At 36.0% G+C, this 20,376-nt stretch overlaps 1 protein-coding gene across 1 annotated transcript in view; it reads right to left on the reverse strand.

Annotated features, from left to right (window-relative positions):
* RNGTT (RNA guanylyltransferase and 5'-phosphatase) overlaps positions 1–20,376 on the reverse strand; it is a 313,020-nt gene that overhangs the window by 219,236 nt on the left and 73,408 nt on the right. The window contains exon 9 of the mRNA XM_040474144.1: positions 7,629–7,764. Within this exon, the coding sequence (XP_040330078.1) occupies positions 7,629–7,764 (136 nt within the window). The remainder of the gene's footprint in view (positions 1–7,628; positions 7,765–20,376) is intronic.

Here is a 20,376-nt window from a genome sequence, read left to right on the forward strand (position 1 = left end):
ACAGCAAGAGAAACTATCCAAAATAAAACAGAAAAAAGTTTGTTTTTTAATGAAAAGAGCATTGGTAACAAAATCTTCAAACAGGTGAAGGATAGAAATAGTGGTAAAAAAATGTTCTACTTTTAATGAAAATTGTAAACCCATAGATAAAGGATGCTCAACAAACCTAAACGTGAAAAAAAAAAAAAAACTGAAGAAAACTACAACAGGGGTGCCTGGGTGGCTCAGTCAGTTAAGTGTCTGACTTAGGCTCAGGTCATGATCTCACAGCTCATGAGTTCAAGCCCCACGTCAGGCTCTGTGCTGACAGAGCAGAGCCTGGAGCCCACTTCAGATTCTGTGTCTCCCTCTCTTCCTCTGCCTTTCCCTCTCTCCCTCCCTCCCTCTCTCTCTCTCAAAAACAAACATTAAAAAAAAAACCCACAAAACTAGAAGGTACATCAATTTCATATTGCTCAAGAATCTGTTAGAAATTGCTCCATTGTCTTTTGGTATTAAGTATTGCAGTGGAGAAACTTAGACCTTAAATCCTTCAATTGTGGGCCCCACCAAAAAATAAACAAAACAAAACAAAACACCTGCATGTTTTACTTTCCTATCCTCTGTACTTTTCTATATTCCATTCCTTTTTACTGAAGATCCCAGGTATCCACCCTTCTACCTATCCATCCAATATTTCCTGAGCCGAAACTACGTATTAGACATAGCTCTAAGTGCTGGAGAAATAAAGCATACAGTCCCTACCTTCAGAGGAGAGTCCCAGAAAGAGAAGAGAATAGTTAAGTAGCTGGGTCCAATGAAGAGTTACAGCTTTAATGATAGATGGCCATATAGAGTGGCCATGTAGCTTATTGTCTATATCAGAATACTTCTGATATATTGCTAACTATACCAAGACAACAGACATAAACCTACACTCTTTCAGCCAAATAAGGAAAGGAATACCAAATACATAGGGAATAAGCCTAACGAGGAGTAGTTATTTCCACTTGAAGAGTAAGAGAAAGGTATGCTAAGACACTTGGGACCCATGAGTTGAACCCTGAAGGACACAGTGGTCATTTCCTAGCAGGACAGTGGATGAGCCAAACTGTATTACAAAGGCATGGAAATGATGGTTTTGAAGCAAATTGTCCAAAGCTCAGTATAGATGGAGGTTATGTTTCAAGGGTTCACAATCAAAGACAATGGCAAAGACACAGGCATGGCCCAGATATAAAGAATATTATGTTTAGCAGTTTGGGTTTCATGTATGCGCAATGGGGAACCATTGAAGGGTTTTAATGAGAGGAAATAATTAACTGTTCTCTGGAAACCTGTAGACCGCCAAAGCTCATCTCAAAGATAACCCATTCCTTGAAATCCACTCAACTAAGGCCACCTAGGTGACGAAATGTTCTGGAATTAGCAGTAATGATGGCATAATCTTGTGAATATACTAAAGACTACTAAATTATACAGCTTAAAAGGGTGAATTTTGTACTTTGTGAATTATATTTCAAGTTTTAAAAATAAAACTAAATTTTCTTAAATCCTAAGATCAGTTCCTCAGAATGAAGGAAAATGATGGAACGAACCCCAGATACACAGCATACATTAAATGTCAGCTATATACATTTAATTATACATATTCTGTAAATATAGGCACAACAAAATGACTAAAAGAAGATACAACAAAATGTTAAAATGTAACCTCTTCTTGACAGTTGAATTTTTTTCTACTTTATGATATACAGACTTTCTAAAATTCTAACAATGAGTATGCATATTCCTTTATAAAACATTAACAGTTGAACAGACATGCCATTTTTCCAAGATTCTTGCTATTAACTTTGGTGATTAACTGCTATATTCTCCTCTTAGCCTCAGTATAAAATTAACTGAATTTCACTGATTGTTTCAAATGAATTAATGCCATACTTCTAAACTCCTATTTTCTGCATTTTGTGGGTCAAAGAACATAATTTAGAGAGCAAAACAAAAGCTTCAATGCTCACATATGACAGCCAGACAATTAGGTAGTTTGAGTTATTCTTGGATTTGGAATTTTACAAAAACAATTTGCAAATGAAAATGTAGAAGAAACAGGAAACTACAGAGGACTGTTTTAATTAACTAACTGGAAAAACAGATATGGCAACTATAATTCTGGTCCAAGTAAATTGACATCATGAATCATATTGCTATTTTAAAACTTCACAAGAGTCTATTATGCAGTTTTCATTTGTCCAAGTTTGGGGTGAAAATAAATAGTATTGCTCAGTTAAATCTGCAGATGGTTAAACATCTAATTTTTAAGCATTATTTCCTACCTGGAATGCCCTCAGCCCATGTCCAACAAAAATCTCTTTCTAAAGAAATCTTTCCATATCTAATGCCAATTCCTCTATAAAACATCCTTCATTCCAAACTAACTGGATATAATTTATTTCTCCTCCAAACCACCACAGGACTTCTGTAAAATACCAGTCAAGTTATTGTTTTATTTGAAGGTCTCCCATGTCACTACCAATTTTTCTCCACCCCTACCCAGTGCAGTAAAATCTCTCAAGGGTGAGGCCTTCTTTTCAACCCTCTGCACTCGGCACAGCAACTTGAACATGAAACGCGTTTAAAAACATGAGTTCAACAACAAACTATGCTAAACTATGACAAATGCTGTAACTTAAAAGTCTTTTTCTTCCTTTTATTTTATTAATTATAATGCTAAAAAACTCTATTGTAAATGAGGGTAACACAAACAAAACTATTCTTGCTGTTCCCTTGAACTAACTACCAGAGCTGTCACACTGGCTGTGCAGGTTACAAACGGCAAAACTCCAGGGGTACCAGTCATACCATGTGTGTGTACGCATTGCACACACATACACATACATATGTTACAAATGTTTGCGTATATATACACATATGTGTCATTTTATTACAAAATGGCATTTACTGCACACTGTCACAGGAATGAGAATTTACTAGCAGTCCCCCAGAGTAGACAGTATAGATATCTCTTTGTTTTGTGACTCTATTTACTCTGCTCAGTCTCTGCCACTCCATCCAACTATGCTACCCTCATCCTGCCTTTAGTACCTGCTCATAGTCATCCTCTCAACCTGGACTCCTACCATCACTCATTAGGAACCACCTAGTACATTCCTTGATCTCACTTCCACTGCTCTTCACACGACCTCAACCTCTCACCCTCCTCGATCACATCCCGAACCTTCTCATCACCCCAAACTATACCTCAGAAGTGACTAATTCAGGGGCGCCTGGGTGGCTTAGTCGGTTAAGCATACAACTTCAGCTCAGGTCACGGTCCCGCGGCTTGTGAGTTTGAGCCCTGCGTCGGGCTCTGTGCTGATAGCTCAGAGCCTGGGTCCTACTTTGAATTCTGTGTCTCCCTCTCTCTGCCCCTCCCACACTCACACTGTCTCTCTGCCTCTCCCTCTCCCCCTCTCTCTCTCTCTCTCAAAAATAAAAATTAAAAAATTAAAAAAAAAAGAAGTGACTAGTTCAAACATCCTATTCTCCCATCACAGTCTTCCATCTTCTGGTTTGCACATTCAAATAACTAGCTGGTAAATAAAAACAAACAGCATAGGATGGGGGCCACAAGCATTCAGGTCACTTGGAAAGTGGGATTCCCTCTGTTAAACAAATATATATTTTATGCATGTGATTTTCATCAGGATCATTCTATCATTGAGAATTTAAGTAAACATTCACAAGCCACTCCCTATCATCCCAATAGTGGATAAAAACCAGAAAGAGGAGCAAATTTCATCTTGATTAAGACAAAAAAAAAAAAAAAGCATTCTCATACAAATTCCAAAGAATTATTAGCCACACATAATTCAACCTGGCTCACAAAAAAGATACAACATTGAAGAAAGTTTGGAAATTTTTTACACGGAAATAGCATCCCTATAGAAAGGGAGACCTGAAGTTGCAGGAAGTTTTATAATAAAGATGTAGAGTCCCTTTTTCCTCCAAAGAAAGACAGTGAAGGTGTGGCCAAGAGATAAACCATATAACCCAAAACAGCAGAGAAAGATGAATGGTCTTAAGACAAGCCTACCAGAGATTACTCTGCAGGGAAAAGTATAAGCTCATTGTTGTATAGATTTGCACATGAAGTACAGCCTAACTTCTTAATCAATAGCGTATTCACCCAAAAGCTAAAGAGAGCAAAATCTAAGCGGCAAACTTCAGAATGGCCAAGAGATTGGGTACACCTGGACTAACAAACATTAAACTGTATGCTAAAGTCAGAGTATTAAAATCAACCTAAAACTACCACTGAAAGACCAAAATATTAATGGAATGAAAAAACAAATCAAGAAAGAAACAATGATATATAAGGGAATCCACTATACAATAAAAATAATATATCCAATTAAAAAGGAAAAACGGACACAACAATAACAAAAAGGGAAAAACAGATTCACTGAATGGTGTTGAGACAACAGTTTAGACATTTGGAAATAAATAAAATCATATCCTTATCTTATTCCTTCTTTCAAAATGTATTTCAGATATTTCAGATATTCAAACGTATTTAAATATACAAATAATACCATAGAAATACAGGAAGGAAATACTGGTGGGTATTATAACAACTGTAAAGCAAAAATATGAATAGGAAGGAAAATGAGTAAAAATTTCTTAAAATGACACAAAAGGCAAATATTAATTACTAAGATGTTTCGGGTGCCTGGGTGGCTCAGTTGGTTTAGCGTCTGTCTCTTGATTTTAGCTCAGGTCACGATCTCACAGTGGTGGGATCAAGCCCCGTGTCAGGCTCTGCTCTGACAGAGCAGAGAGCATGCTTGGGGTTCTCTCTCCCCTTTCTCTCTCTCTTTCTCTCTCTCTCTCTCTCTCTCTCTCTCTCTCTCTCTCTCTCCTAAAATAAATAAATATTTTTTAAAAACCCTATTATAGTAGTTTATAATTTTACCAACATAAATTTACCTATATAAATTCAAACTCGTGCCACAGAAAACACCAAAAAGTAAAATACATTTTTTCCAATATCCATGTCAGAAATACCCTAACGGACAAAAAAACTCTTATAAATCGGTAAGAAAAAGGTGAAAACCCAATAGAAAAACATATAAAGGATCTGAGCCAGCAACTCAAAGAAGAAACACAGTAACTCATAAAGAATAAACTGTTAAACCTCATTAACAATTCACATAAATGCAAAAAAGAGGTAAACATTTACTTACTATGTCTTAGATACTGTTATCAGCACTTTATAAACTATCCAACTTAATCTTCACAACAGCACCAAAATCTAAGTACTATTTTTAGCCTCCCTTCACTACAGATGAAGAAACTGAGTAAATTATTTAAATCCCTCATAAAATAACTGATAAAGCCAGTAAGGCACCATCAGTTAAGCGTTAGGGCTCTTAACCACTGTGCTATACTGTCCCATAAAATAAAAAAGAAGTCTTTCCCTCATCCAATTAGAAAATATTCAATTTTCAAACCCAGCATTTAAGACAACGTACATATCCTTTACAAATGGTTCAGAGAACTGTGCATGTGTTTAAACGTTCTGGAAAGAAGGGTACCAGTTACATCTGTCAATATTTATAATTGGCATGCCACAGCATGGGGAACAAGGTATAGCCTACTACCATCCCTTTCTTAGAAGCACTACTCCTCCTGCACTCCAAGCGGGAGTGCTGCCATCAAGTGACCAGCCTCCAGTGTCACTCTTCCATGGATACGTAACTCAGGCAGGCCTTTTGAAGTTCTCCCTGGGACTGACATATGGATGTTGGAAGAGAAAGAGTTTTCTTTCTGCTTGCACTATAATGCAGTTTGCCTCTCATGTAAAAGAGCCTTAATGCAGAATGAGACCAAACAGACAAGTAAAGCAAAGAAAGAGAAAGAACTTGGCCAGTATCCTTTGAGCCCCCAGATCCAGCCAGAAGCAGGCCAACCTGAAACAATGATTTGTGCCAATAGAGTTCTTTCTTTCCTCAGTTACTTTAAGTTGGGCTTCAGTGACTTGCAATCAAAAGTTTCTTAATACACATTATAATCTTACCTCTAAGAATCTTAGTTATAAAACTGCACAAATGTGAAAGGAAAAAGATACAAGGATATGCATTCAAGTGTCTTACCAAAAAAAAAAAAAAAAAAAAAAAAAAAGTCAAAATGCCCACCAAAAGAGGACTGGCTAAATAAATTACAGAAGTGTTTCTTAAACTTGCCTGATTAGAATCACTTGAGCGTTTTCTTTTTTCTTTTTTTTCTTTTCTTTTTTTTTTTTAAACAGTTTATTTATTTTGAGAGAGAGAGTATAGGAGAGGGGAAGAGAAAGAGGGAGAGAGAGAATCTCAAGCAGGCTCCATTCCATCAGCACAGAGCCTGACACAGGGCTCAATCCCTTGAACCGCGAGACTATGACCTGAGCCAACATCAAGAGTTGGATGCTTAACTGACCAAGCCACCCAGGCGCCTTTCACTTGCATGCTTATTGAAAGTACAGATACTCTGGCCCCTGGGAGAGTCTAATTCATTAGGTTGAGGTTGGGCTATTGAGATGGCTCATATTTTTAAAGAGCATCCCCTACAAAATTTTCACAGTCAAGATACTTGGATACCCCAAATTATAGTGTTTACATATACAATGGTACATCATTCAGACATTTATGTGAGAAAGGTGTCCAAAACAAATTGCTACATGGGGAAAAAAGACAAATCACAAAAATACATGTAATACTTGGTTCTCTTCACACAAAATATGTAGCTATACCTGTGTATATATGTTTAACCAGAGCACTCATTTTTAATCAAAGCAGAGGTTCCAACATTATTCAGAATCTTACTGAGTCCCGACTACCCTAAAGCACCTATGTTCTGAGTTGCTATTACTAATAAAAATGTTATATACCACACAAGCAGACATAAGACAACACTGTGGCAAAGAGAAAAGTCTGGAACAATGTTCATCAAAATGGTAACAGAAGTTACTCCAATGGTAGGTTCAGGTGATTTTTACCAGCTTTTTTCTAATGTTGTATATACTATTTTAATTTTTATTTACAATGAATAAATATTTTCAGAATTGGTTGGAAGAAAGCTGTTTGTATGGAAGAAAGTTAAAATATTTTTAACCAAGTAATTTTATGGATTATTAAATATAGATTTTCTGAAATGGGAAAATTCTTATTAGCTTTCAAACTTCAAATGTTAAAGTACAGTGGTTGCTTTCAAAGGCATGATTCTCTTTAAAGAGCCAAGGGAAATGTGGTATGTTGTATCACTTAATTAAAATTCAATTTTGACATATAAAATAATAAAATTAGTCTTTTTGAACAAGAATTATTTTTTTTAATCACAAAGAACAAAAAAAATAGATTTAATTTTGTTCATTTACTCTCAGACTCAAGACAATGGTCAAGTGAAAACGAAGGTAAGAGATAAATGAAATTTAACATCCTAATAAAAACTAGATTTCTTTCTTTACAGGTCAATTATACCTCAATTTAAAAAAAAAACTAAAAAAGAACTAGATTGTAAGTTTCCTATTGGATTAATAAAAATACAATTTGCAAGAGAAAGAAAACAACAATGTTTAATTTAAAAAACAAGAACAACAAAAATATATAACTTACCCCATCCAAGAGAGTATTTGATAAATGTATACGGAGATCTTTACGAAATGGAAATTCCAGATTTGAAACATGAAACACCGAATTATCTCTATCAATCATAAAAACTTCATTTGTGCCATCGATCAACATCATATACCTGTAAATGAAACATTAAAAAAGTAATATTGGTGTGCCTGGGTGGCTCAGTCGGTTAAGCGTCTGACTTCAGCTCAGGTCATGATCTCACAGTCCGTGAGTTCAAGCCCCGCGTCGGGCTCTGTGCTGACAGCTCAGAGCCTGGAGCCTGCTTTGGATTCTGTGTCTCCCTCTCTCTCTCTGCCCCTCCCCACTCATGCTCTCTCTCACTCTCAAAAATGAATAAATGTTAAAAAAACAAATTTTTTTTAATAAAAAAGAAGTAATATTAACAGTGCAATTCTAGCATAGGGTCGTAAGAAATAACAGTTCTTTTTCCTTTGACTTACAATAGTTGCATAAAATAACGTTCACTAGATCCCCCCACCTCCTGGCCCCAACCATTATCATTCGGATTAAATTTTTAAAATATTTTTTTCTATAAAAACACCCATTTTTTTTTTTTGGAGACAGTGTGATGTCAAAGAGCAACCTTATGTCCCATCTTAAGAGAGAATGGTTCTCTAACTTTTATTAGATCTTAAACATCAAAGTTTACAAAACACACATACATCTATATGTAACTACTGCATTTTCTTAGCCCAACAATTCTATGAATTAGTTATTACTCTCTCCACTTTGCACTAGGGAAAAAGAGGAAACAAGTGATTTGCAAATGGCTGGACCTCAAACTATCCAGTGTTCTTCTCCTACACTTCAGTTAGCAAAACAGCTAACCTTTCTCTTTGAATCAAGATTATGATATAGCCAGATATCATCATTTCAGGTACAATTCTCATTCATTTCTATAAAATTAAAGTTTTAAATATATTAAACAAAATATCTTAAACATTTTCAACATTCCTAAGGATTTTTAATCAGTCCTTATCTTCTTAGAGCCAATCAATTTATGGGGCAATTTCTATACTTCAAAATTCATCATTCCTCAAATGGTCAAGTTACCATCACTGCTTCCCCATCAGTGGATCATCAAGAACGAAACTGTACTTCACACCATATATAAAAATAAAGTCCAAATGGATTCCAGTTGAGAAAATCACAGATGGGTAGGCTGTGCTACCAAATGAATATGGCAATATGTGGGATGAAAATGAAGATGATATCCAGGTCCCAAAATCGCCAAAGGAGAAAAAGTTGACAGAAATAAGAAAGTTAAAAGGCATAAGGCTCAAAAGAACAGAATTTTATTTTACTAAGTTGTTCTTGCTGGCTGTTCATTAAAAGAGTGTAAGAGTAATAGTCTGGATATACTACTGAGAATGAAGAATGCTGACCCACCTGCCCAACCTCCTGCCCAAAAGATATGTCAGAAAAAAGAAGCAACAACTGAAAGATGGAGCTCAATCAAGTTAAGGCCAGCGGGTAGAAGAAACATTAAAGGAAACCTTAAATGAAGAGATGGAAGGTAACATAACATAACAGTTAATATAACAGAGGATAATTTGTTTCCCATAAACAAATGTTCTAAAGAGCAAATATACATGTTTAGGAGAGGAGAGGAGAAATGGGAGAGCTGATTAAGGTAAAAGACGTGTGTAACAAACAGGTTGAAGAGCAGCAAGGATGATGAAAAGAGCTTACATTTGGAGACTAAATTGGAAGCATGCTGTTACTAGTGTTTTCAAAATAATTAGTCCCAGCAGGCCCCTGGAGAGATGGTGGAGAGCTCAGGCCCTTGCTACATATTGAAACAGCTGCAGCCCTAGCAGGTATGGGTTGTGGACAGTCAGGTTACACTAGGAAAAATAAAATCAGCCTCAGTCTGGAATGACTCTGAGAGGCTCCTAAACCAACTACCAGGCCAGCAGGGTGGCAGACAACAGAAATACTTTGTTCCCAAAGCACTCCTGCACATGCTTTTCAAAAGCAGCAATTCCTGGTTGATAGGGAAAATCTAGATTCCTTGGAAGAAGTCAGCCTTGCCCTGGATTATGTTTCAAACAAAATTTACATCACCATAAGGAAAGGTCAAATAAAAAGCAACTGTGATATCTTCTGCAAAAATGGTACTGAAGATATAATCCATCACGTTGTTCAAGGACTTAGGCCAGCACTTTGCAAAGCTTAATATTTGCTTTAAAATGTATTTCGTGGCAAAATGAATTAGTGAAACAATATATCTTTCTCCTAGAAAGTCAAGATATTAGGATGTCAAGGTGTTAGGAATATTTAGTTATGCAAAAACATAAAAAGTCTCCTTACTAAAAAAAAGAGAAAAGAAAGAAGTCTCTTTATTGCAATAAAAAGGAAAAAAAGGCATCCAAAATGGTAAGGAAGAAGTGAAACTTTCACTATTTACAGATTACCTGATATTTAGAAAATGCTAAAGATTCCACCAAAAAACTACTAGAACTGATAAGTGAATTAAGTAAAGTCACAGGATACAAAAACCAACGTACCAAAATCTGTTGCATTTCTATACACTAATAGGGAAGCAACAGAAAGAGAAATTAAGAAGCAATCCTGTTTATAATTGCATCAAAAATAATAAAATATCTAGGAATAAACTTAACCAAGGAGATGAAAGACTTGTACTCTGTAAACTATAAAACACTGATGAAAGAAATCAAAGTTGACACAAATAAACAGATATTCCATGCTTATGGACTGGAAGAAAAAATATTGTTAAAATGTCCATACTACCTAAAGCAATCTACAGATGTAATCCAATCCCCATCAAAATACCAATAGCATTTTTCACAAAACTAGAACAAATAATCCTAAAATGTTTGTGGAACCACAAGAGACCTCAAATAGTGAAAACAATCTTGACAAAGAAAAAACAAAGCTAGATGTATCACAATTCCAGACTTTAAGTCATAGTACAAAGCTGGGGTATTTAAAACAGTATGGTACTGGCACAAAAAAAAAAAAAAAAAAAAAAAAGAAACACATAAATCAATGGAACAGACAGAAAGCTGAGAAACAAACCCATGAATATATGTTCAATTCATCTTCAACAAAAGAGTTAAGATAATGTGATGGGAAACAGTCTCTTCAACAAATGGTATGGGGAAAACTGGACAGCTACATGGAAAAGAATGAAACTGGGCCATTTTCTTATACCATACACAAAAATAAATTCAAAATGGGTTAAAGACCTAAATGTGAGACTGGAAACTATCAAAATCCTAGAAGAGAGCACAGGCAGCAATTTCTTTGACATTGGCCACAGCAACGTTTTTCTAAATAGGTCTCTTTAGACAAAGGAAACAAAAGCAAAATTAACTATTGGAACTACATCAAAATAAAAAGCTTCTGCACAGCGAAGGAAACAATCAACAAAACCAAAAAGGCAATCTTTGGAATGGGAGAAGATATTTGCAAATGGCATATCTGATAAAGGGTTAATATCCAAAATCTATAAAGAACTTATACAACTCAAAATCTAAACACACACACACACACACACACACACACACACACACACAAATAATCCAACTAAAAAATGGGCAGAAGACTTGAACAGACACTTCTCCAAAGAAGACATACAGATCACCAACAGACACATGAAAAGATGCTCAACATCACTCATCATCATGGAAATACAAATCAAAACTACCATGAACTATCACCTCACACCTGTCAGAATGACTAAAATCAAAAACACAAGAAAGAAGTGTTGGTGAGGATGTAGAAAAAGGAACCCCCTTGCACTGTTGGTAGGAATGCAACAATGCAGCCAGTATGGAAAACAGTATGGAGTTTCCTCAAAAAAAAATCAAAAACAGAATTACTCGATAATCCAGCAATTGCACTACTGGGGATTTCCCCTAGGAATATGAAAATACTAATCCATTGCACCCCGTTGTTTATTGCAGCACTATTTACAATAGCCAAATTATGGAGGCAGCCCAAGAGTCCATTGATACATGAATAGATAAAGATGTGGTATACACATACAATGGAATATTACTCAGCCATAAAAAAGAATGAAATCTTGCCATTTGCAACAACATGAATGGAGACAGAAAGTATATACTGCTAAAACAACATAAGTCAGAGAAAGACAAATATCATGATTTCACTTATATGTGGAATTCAAGAAACAAAGAGAAACCAAGAAGCAGACTCTTAACTATAGAGAATAAGTTGATGGTTACCAGAAGAGAGGAGGGAAGGGGGATGAATGGAATAGGTAAAGGGGATTAAAGAGTACACTTATCATGATGAGCACTGGGTGATGAATAGAATTGTAGAAGCACTATATTGTACACCCGAAACTAATATAACACTTTATGTTAACTACACTGGAATCAAAATTAGAAACTTAAAAAAAAAAAAAGAGTCTGTTTATCTTATTTATCCCATTATCCTTAAAACTTAATCCTGATATCTGTTAGTATTCAGCAGAATTGGTGGTCTACAGTCACAATTTGAGAATGGCTAAATTATGCTAATAAATTTTAAAATTCACAAAAAAGAGGTGGTTTTCCTCTTCTGTTCATATGATGACAAAAATTATATTTCCCTTTTCACTGGCTGCTCAGAAGCTCAGAATTAAATATAATGTTGAAATAGAATAAATATTCAATCCCAGGGTGCTGGCATATTTTTTTTCCTGTCATAATTATTTTCTATTCATCCATACTTTAACACATATATATGAGATATATACATATAGATATAGATAGCTTACTACCAGACCTTTCTACTTCAAGTAGAATATTAAAAGAAAATACCGTCTATGTACACTTATTGTAAATAGATTTAAAAGATCAAGGAAAAAAGGCTTTAGAAGATAGAATTCAATATAAAGGATTGCTCATGGGAAACAAGCTTGCATCTGCAGAGAGATACCAGAGAAATTATTTAGCAGTTGGTATTCAGGGATTCTTCTGCACATATAAATTTTCAGGCTTTGGAACAAAAGTTTCTGGGGTATGATTTTTTTGGTTTGAATTCCAGTCATTCCAAATCATGTGTTCTTTTGTTATATGATATCTATGAAAAATAAGGAGCTTGTTCATGTTAGGGAGGAAAGATAAAGAATGTAAAAATATTCCACATGACTCCAAAGTCTCTGAAAGCAGCCAGATTCTTTAATTAAAAAAAAAAAAAAAAAAAAAAAAAGGCCACCATCCCATATACTGTTATATGCTGGCAAGACACTAAACAAATAACCCAAGCATAGTTAAGTGTTGAAAAGGTAAAGTACACAGCACTACAGGAGCATACAAAAGGTGGGACCTGTCAGAGCGTGGGGGTGGGGAAAGACATCCCAGAGGGATTCTCATGGAGCTGATCACAGCACGTTATCATCACTTACTGAGCAATGACCATGCACGGAGCAAGGAGCAATGTTCAGAGTGCTTGACATTAACACATTTAAGCCTTACAGCAATCCTACCATGTAGGTAAAATTATTATCCCCATTTTCCAGATGAGGAAGCTGAAACACATATTAAGTAACTTGCTCAAAGTCATAAAGCCAGCCAAATAGCAAAGCTGATATTAAAACCCAGACAATAGCCTGTCTCTAACCTCCATAGTGTACTGCCTCTGGCATGCATTATGTAGGAGTTAGCCAAGCAACTATGGAATGGGAGGGTAAAGGAAAGGGAGGTAGGAGTGCTGACAGAGTTTGGCACACAGTCTACCAGGTGCAATATCTTTGAGACAAAAACGAATTTGCATGTTCTGGCAATTAAAAAAAATTCCAGAATACTAAGCATCAAGAGAAAAAGAGGAAATGGCATGGCTTGAGGCTAGAGAAGTAGTTCCAAACTTAGGAATTAATGAAAATCTCTTTTTCACTTTATTACTAGACAATGGAAAATCCCTTCTAGGAGACAAACAGAAACTATATGGGTAATTCAAACACAGGAGATTTAATAGAGGAAACTGGTTATATAGATATTGAAATGCTGAAAAGGTAAAAGGGAAAGGCTAAGGGAATCAAGAGATTAGTAACTGCAAGAAGCACTACCACCAAAGGGCTGGGGGAACAAAATGAAAGAAGTGCATCATGAGAAGCTAGGAACCTGGAGGAAGGGCATTATGGGGCTATGCCTGAAAGAGGGTGAGGAGGTCCATTGAGCTAGGTGTTCAAACCTCGAAGGAGTAGGCACCACATAGCTGATACCTTGGTCTCTAAGGAGAAGAGCCCTGCAGCTCAAGTTTGAAACTCTATGGAAGAGACACAGAAAAGAGGTTGCTCAAACTGCTAAGGGGACACAGCCCAGTGGGTGAGGAAGAGATGCAAGTGGCACTACATCTATCTAGAATGTACCACCCAGAAGCTGGTACCTGTGAGAGGGAGCAGCAGGGCTGGTGCTGGGAGTATCAAAAGAAGCTGGAGAATGAAGTGATAGTTATGTTTGGCTGCTGGAGGTACAAAGAAACTAGAAACAAGCAAAGTCCTTTCTCTTATCTCCCAAATTCCTGCCAGGGCTCCCACTGTTAAAATCCAACAAGAAGTGAGCTGGCAAGGGGGTCTGAGAAATGTAGTTTGCAGAGTCCCAGTCTCCCACTATGATTTAAAAGGTGGACTAAAGCTGAAAAATAATAAGTAAATAAAAGGCAGACCACCGAAAGGCTTTTAGCAAAATTACAGCATAATCTGATTTGCATTTTTTAAAGTTCACCCCCACATAATGTGTTGGAACCAATCTGTAGACCAGAGATATTATGAAGCTTCTGTTGTATACCAAGTGGGACTACAGTAGCAAGGATTACTCAGAGGTAAATGGATAAACTCAAGACATTTAAGAGGCAAATTAACAGGACAATATGCTATGGATTAGATATGGGAGTGAGGATATAGGAGAAGTCAAGGATGACTACCTAGCTTCCAGCATGAGTAACTGGGTACACTTTATTTACTGAGCCATGGAGCATTTAAGGAGACTATTTGATTTAGCTTGGCAGAAGTGACAAGTGACAAGTGACAAGCGACAAAGGCCAAAAGGCCTTTCCTCACAACCAGGTTAGAAATAGGCTCGGGTTCTAAACTAGACAATCAAATATTCCCTTCATAAAAATTTTAAGTTCAATGAGTAACAGAGAGGCACAGGAATAGCTCAAAAATTATTCACAGCAACAGCAGAGTCACTGTCAACAAATGCCAATGGTGGCTTCCTACTCAAAGTGTTCCTGTGTCTGACCTTGCTCAGGTCCTTGATGCCTGCCTGCCCTTGATTCATACCCACTTTCCCAGACTGGTTCTCCTGAGAGCCTTCCAATTTATTCCTTTGCTGAAATTAGCCAAAGTCGGTTTCTACTGCTTACTTCAATATAATGCTAATGGATATACTGGTTACTTTCTTTTTCTTTTTTTACCCACTGTATAACAGGTGGATTCACGTACTGTAAATGTGCCTATGACGTAACCTCACTGGTTTGTCCCCCAACCTACCCTTAATACCAGGGGTTACATGATCCTAGCTCCTTACATAATAATTTCATATGAAGATTCATGCCATCTATTTCCTGTCCTTCAACAGAGACAAGTGTGTAACGTTAAGCCCAGAGTTTACTTTCCCTTTGTATCTTTTCTCTCCTAAGAGTATACAGCCAAACCTCTACTGTTTCTATACCAGCTACATTTCCTCTCGTCTCTATTACCAATAGAATTGCACCCAAGTCCCTGAAACCTAATTCTCAAAGTTCTAAAAGTACACAGAAATAAATTCAGGTATACTAAAGTTTCTTACAAAGAAAAGTCAGTTTAGAGACACTTCCCTAGATACAATTATAAACCTTAAGAGCAGGTGACCAGACTCTGCCCCCTACCTACCTACACTTGTCACACCCTGTTCTACAAACAATGCAAAACAGCTGACCTGATAGGTCAAACACCTGCTTTCTTCCTTCCCAATGGGGGGCTTTTGCACACTTTGCCTTTTTCTCTTACTAGCTCACTACTCAGTAAATTTTATCTACTGTAATCACTTTTACAAAGTACATCCATGTCTCCTTTAACCCAGTTTTTTTTTTCCTGTTTCTTTCAACTCCTAAAAAAAATGTTATGTATATTTTACCAAAAACTTTCTCAAATAGAAAGACATTTTCCTCCTTCTTATCTCATTCACTTAGTTCCATTAATGAGCCTAAGAATACTCTGATCAAGGCTAGTGACATATCGATATCAAGCAAAACTGAAAGTCCTAAAAGACTTTCATCCACCTACACAAAATAATCAGTGTCACAGAGTCCCCTTCACAATCTCCATAATACTCTCACTCTCTTCCTTATCCTGTAAAAGCAAATCAGTATTCCCCAATAGAATTTTTAAACTAGTCAAAATAGTGTTTTTTATAAACTTCCTACATTTGTTACAATTATAGTTTGGTTAGTTACCAGTGTTGGAATAGTACCTTCTGTCATTTTTCTTCTTTTTTTTTTTTTTTTATTTTTTTTATTTTTTTTTTTTTTATTTTTTTTCCAGTTTTTTTTTTTTTTTTTTATTTTATTTTATTTTTTTTTACTTTTTTGCCAGTTCTTTTTTCTTTTTTATTTATATATGAAATTTATTGTCAAATTGGTTTCCATACAACACCCAGTGCTCATCCCAAAAGGTGCCCTCCTCAATACCCATCACCCACCCTCTCCTCCCTCCCACCCCCCATCAACCCTCAGTTTGCTCTCAGTTCTCAACAGTCTCTTATGCTTTGGCTCTCTCCCACTCTAACCTCTTTTTTTTTTTTTCCTTCCCCTCCCCCATGGGTTCCTGTTAAGTTTCTCAGGATTTATGGAAAGAGCCTAAATGTCCATCAACTGATGAATGGATAAAGAAATTGTGGTTTATATACACTATGGAATACTACGTGGCAATGAGAAAAAATGAAATATGGCCTTTTGTAGCAACGTGGATGGAACTGGAGAGTGTGATGCTAAGTGAAATAAGCCATACAGAGAAAGACAGATACCATATGCCTTCTGTCATTTTTCAAAGCTGACATATAGAGTAAGTAATATAGGTACCTTAGGAATTAAGCAAGCTCTATAGCCTAAGTTAGGAATCCAAACACCATTTAAACTAGAATTCTATGGAAACACAGCCTAAAGTCTACCAAAATAAGTTCAGGAATCTCAGAGAAAGACTTCTGGTAAGTTTAGGAATCACTGTTTGCATTACTTTCACAAAAGGAACAATAATTGATGATAGAACAAGGTAATCCTACACATGAACTTTACTTTTAAACTAATTGCTATTTACCTGTTTATGTGACAAAAATAACATTTCAACCCCCGAAAGAAAAACTATTTAAAAGACAAGTAGAGCTTTACCTTATTTCATCTTCCAGAAACTCAAAGAATTCACATGAAGGTCATTCTATTTTCACACTAACAGAACACACACACACATACAGTAATACCACCACCACCACCACCACCACCACCACCACCACCACCACCACCACCTGACCTTTTTAAAATTTTTTGAATGCTGCTAACAATCACTGAAATGAAGATACAATTCTAACATATTCTCTTCATCAAAAACTACCAAAATTTTCAATCAGCATTATAAAAGATTCCAACCCAACAAGCAATTTGATTTTGATTTACTGATTCTATAAGCACAGAAGTCTTCTTCAAAAAGATCAGCTCTTTTTTTAAGACATTAGGGAAAAATTAAGCAAATCTGAGTAAAGTATGGATTTTAGTTAATAAAAAAAGGATTAGCTCTTTTTTAATCCTCATATCACATCAATTTAAGGTCATGAAACAGATGTGATTAAGGTTTTATGGTCTTAAAGTCACTTTAAGCCCTCAGCTTCATTCTATTAAGTGATCACTTACGTACACACAACAGTAATTAAACAGACAACATGTATTATTTAATTTTAAACTGCAAAGCCCATTCACTTCCCCACCAATTTAATTGTCAAATCTGTCTAACCAGCCTTTGATCTTAGAATGTTGATTGGATATTAAATGGCAAGCCAACAGCATGCCACTGAACATTTAGACAACTCACCAACATGTAAATATCTTCTACCTAAGCACAGCCATCTTTATTTTATATGTTGTTTACACAGCAAATTTTCTTTTTTTTTTTAATATATGAAATTTATTGTTAGATTGGTTTCCATACAACACCCAGTGCTCATCCCAAAAGGTGCCCTCCTCAGTACCCATCACCCACCCTCCCCTCCCTCCCACCCCCCATCAGCCCTCAGTTCTTAGTTTTTAAGAGTCTCTTATGCTTTGGCTCTCTCCCACTCTAACCTCTTTTTTTTTCCTTCCCCTCCCCCATGGGTTCCTGTTAAGTTTCTCCGGATCCACATAAGAATGAACACATATGGTATCTGTCTTTCTCTGTATGCCTTATTTCACTTAGCATCACACTCTCCAGTTCCATCCACATTGCTACAAAGGGCCATATTTCATTCTTTCTCATTGCCACGTAGTACTCCATTGTGTATATAAACCACAATTTCTTTATCCGTTCATCAGTTGATGGACATTTAGGCTCTTTCCGTAACTTGGCTATTGTTGAGAGTTACACAGCAAATTTTCTACTACGTCTCTTCATCTACTTTTTTTTGTTTAAGCTTGGTACTTGGTAAAACTTAGTCTATGGAAAAATCATCAGTCAAACAACTCTCAATTTTATTTCAATTTAGGTAATTCATCGCAAGCAAATCTTGAAGACCTAGGGATATCTACCATCAAAAAAAAAATTACAAATTCTCAAAGCTTTCTCATTACAGTATGTGTGCTTATTTCTATTAATAGGTGTTAATAATTTTCAAATATAGATGTTTGTTTCAAGACACCCCCTTCAACCAGCAAGATTTAGAGTATTGTTCAAAGCTTAAAAATCAACACTATAAAAGTTTAGCAAGGCATAGGGCCCATGTCAGTTTCTAAATTCCTCCCTCCATTCCACAGAATTACTGATACATAATACAAATAATCAAATGTGTAATAAGATATAGCGCAAATTTGTTCCAAACCACCCAACAATTAAAAAATAATTTAATCTGCTTACTTTGTTTACATGTGCCAATGGTACAAATGCTATCATTATGGGCTTTGGAAAGCCTATAATACCAGACTCAATAGTGCTTGCTATCTAGATCCCTAAAGAAACAGGCAGGCAGATTAGAACCAAAAATCTCATCAAATATTATGAAATGATTCTAATGGTCCAACTCCTAAGTATGTACTTTAACTTCAGAATTGCAACTTCTTTCTCCCTTTCTCATTTTGACATCCTCTACTGCTCAAAAATTTGTGCATGCCTGTTTCTAAGCCTATATATCGTAATAGTACACCATCTTATTCCAAAATACATATCTTCAAACTCTTACTCAAAACTCCCTTCCATGAACTCTCTCATACCAAAAACAGATCCTATCCAAATCACTCTATCACTCCAATGTTTTCCGAAAATTATAATTCTATTATGTACAACAAATAATCGCCTCTGGTAGAAGAAAAGCATACAGGAAGAAAGTATGATCCTTAAAATCCATTTTAAGGAGTTTCAGCTGTACTTTGTAGTTGATCATATTTATAGCTGAAATGAAAAAAAACATTAAAAAAATGATATACTCTAAATTTATTTGCCAACTTTAGAGTTAAAGGTATTTGTATTATATACCATTAATTATATGTGAATATATAGTAAATAAAGTTGAAGATATCTAAGGCAAGATAGAAGGCATCAACAAAGAAAAACACATGGAATGGGGTGCCTGGGTGGCTCAGTCAGCTGAGTGTTCAATTCTTTATTTCAGCTCAAATCATGAGCCCAGGGATGTGGATCAAGTCCTACATGAGGCACCATGCTGAGTGGGAGCCTCCTTAAGATACTCTCTTTCTCTCTCCCTCTCTCTAAAATAAAATTTAAAACATTAAAAAGAGAAAGATACATGGAAGTCTACAATGGTAGTTAAGAACATGTATCCCAGACACTCTTCTTAGGCCTATGATTCTGCACAAATCACTTGACTGCTCTGAGACTCAATTTCCTGGTCACAAGTCTTCACCTCTCAGGGTACTTGAAAGAATTAAATAAGGTAGTCATCAAGATAAAAAGCTTCTGCACATTGAAGGAAACAATCAACAAAACTAAAAGGCAACCTGCTGAATGGGAGAAGATATTTGCAAATGACATATAGGATAAAGAGTTAGTATCCAAAATCTATAAAGAACTTATCAAACTCAACACCAAAAAAAACCCAAATAATCCAGTCATGAAATGGGCAGAAGACATGAATAGACACTTTTCCAAAGAAGACATCCAGATGGCTAACAGACACATGAAAAGATGCTCAACATTGCTCATCATCAAGGAAATACAAATCAAAACCACAATGAGATACCACCACATACCTGTGAGAATGGCTAAAATGAACAACTCAGGAAAAAAACAGGATGTTGGCAAGGATGCAGAGAAAGGGGAATACTTTTGCACTGTTGGTGGGAATGCAAACTGGCACAGCTGCTCTGGAAAACAATATGGAGGTTCCTCAAAAAATTAAAAATAGAACTACCCTACAACCCAGCAATTGCACTACTAGGTACTTATCTGAAGGATACAAAAATGCTGATTTGGTGCACATGTACCTCAATGTTTATAGCAGTGTTGTCAACAATAGCCAACTTATGGAAAGAACCCAAATGTCCATCAACTGATGAATGGATATAGAAGATG

This window comes from Herpailurus yagouaroundi, unplaced genomic scaffold (assembly GCF_014898765.1).
Source record: "Herpailurus yagouaroundi ecotype Mexico unplaced genomic scaffold, PumYag 139, whole genome shotgun sequence".
In the NCBI taxonomy this organism is placed as follows: domain Eukaryota; kingdom Metazoa; phylum Chordata; class Mammalia; order Carnivora; family Felidae; genus Herpailurus; species Herpailurus yagouaroundi.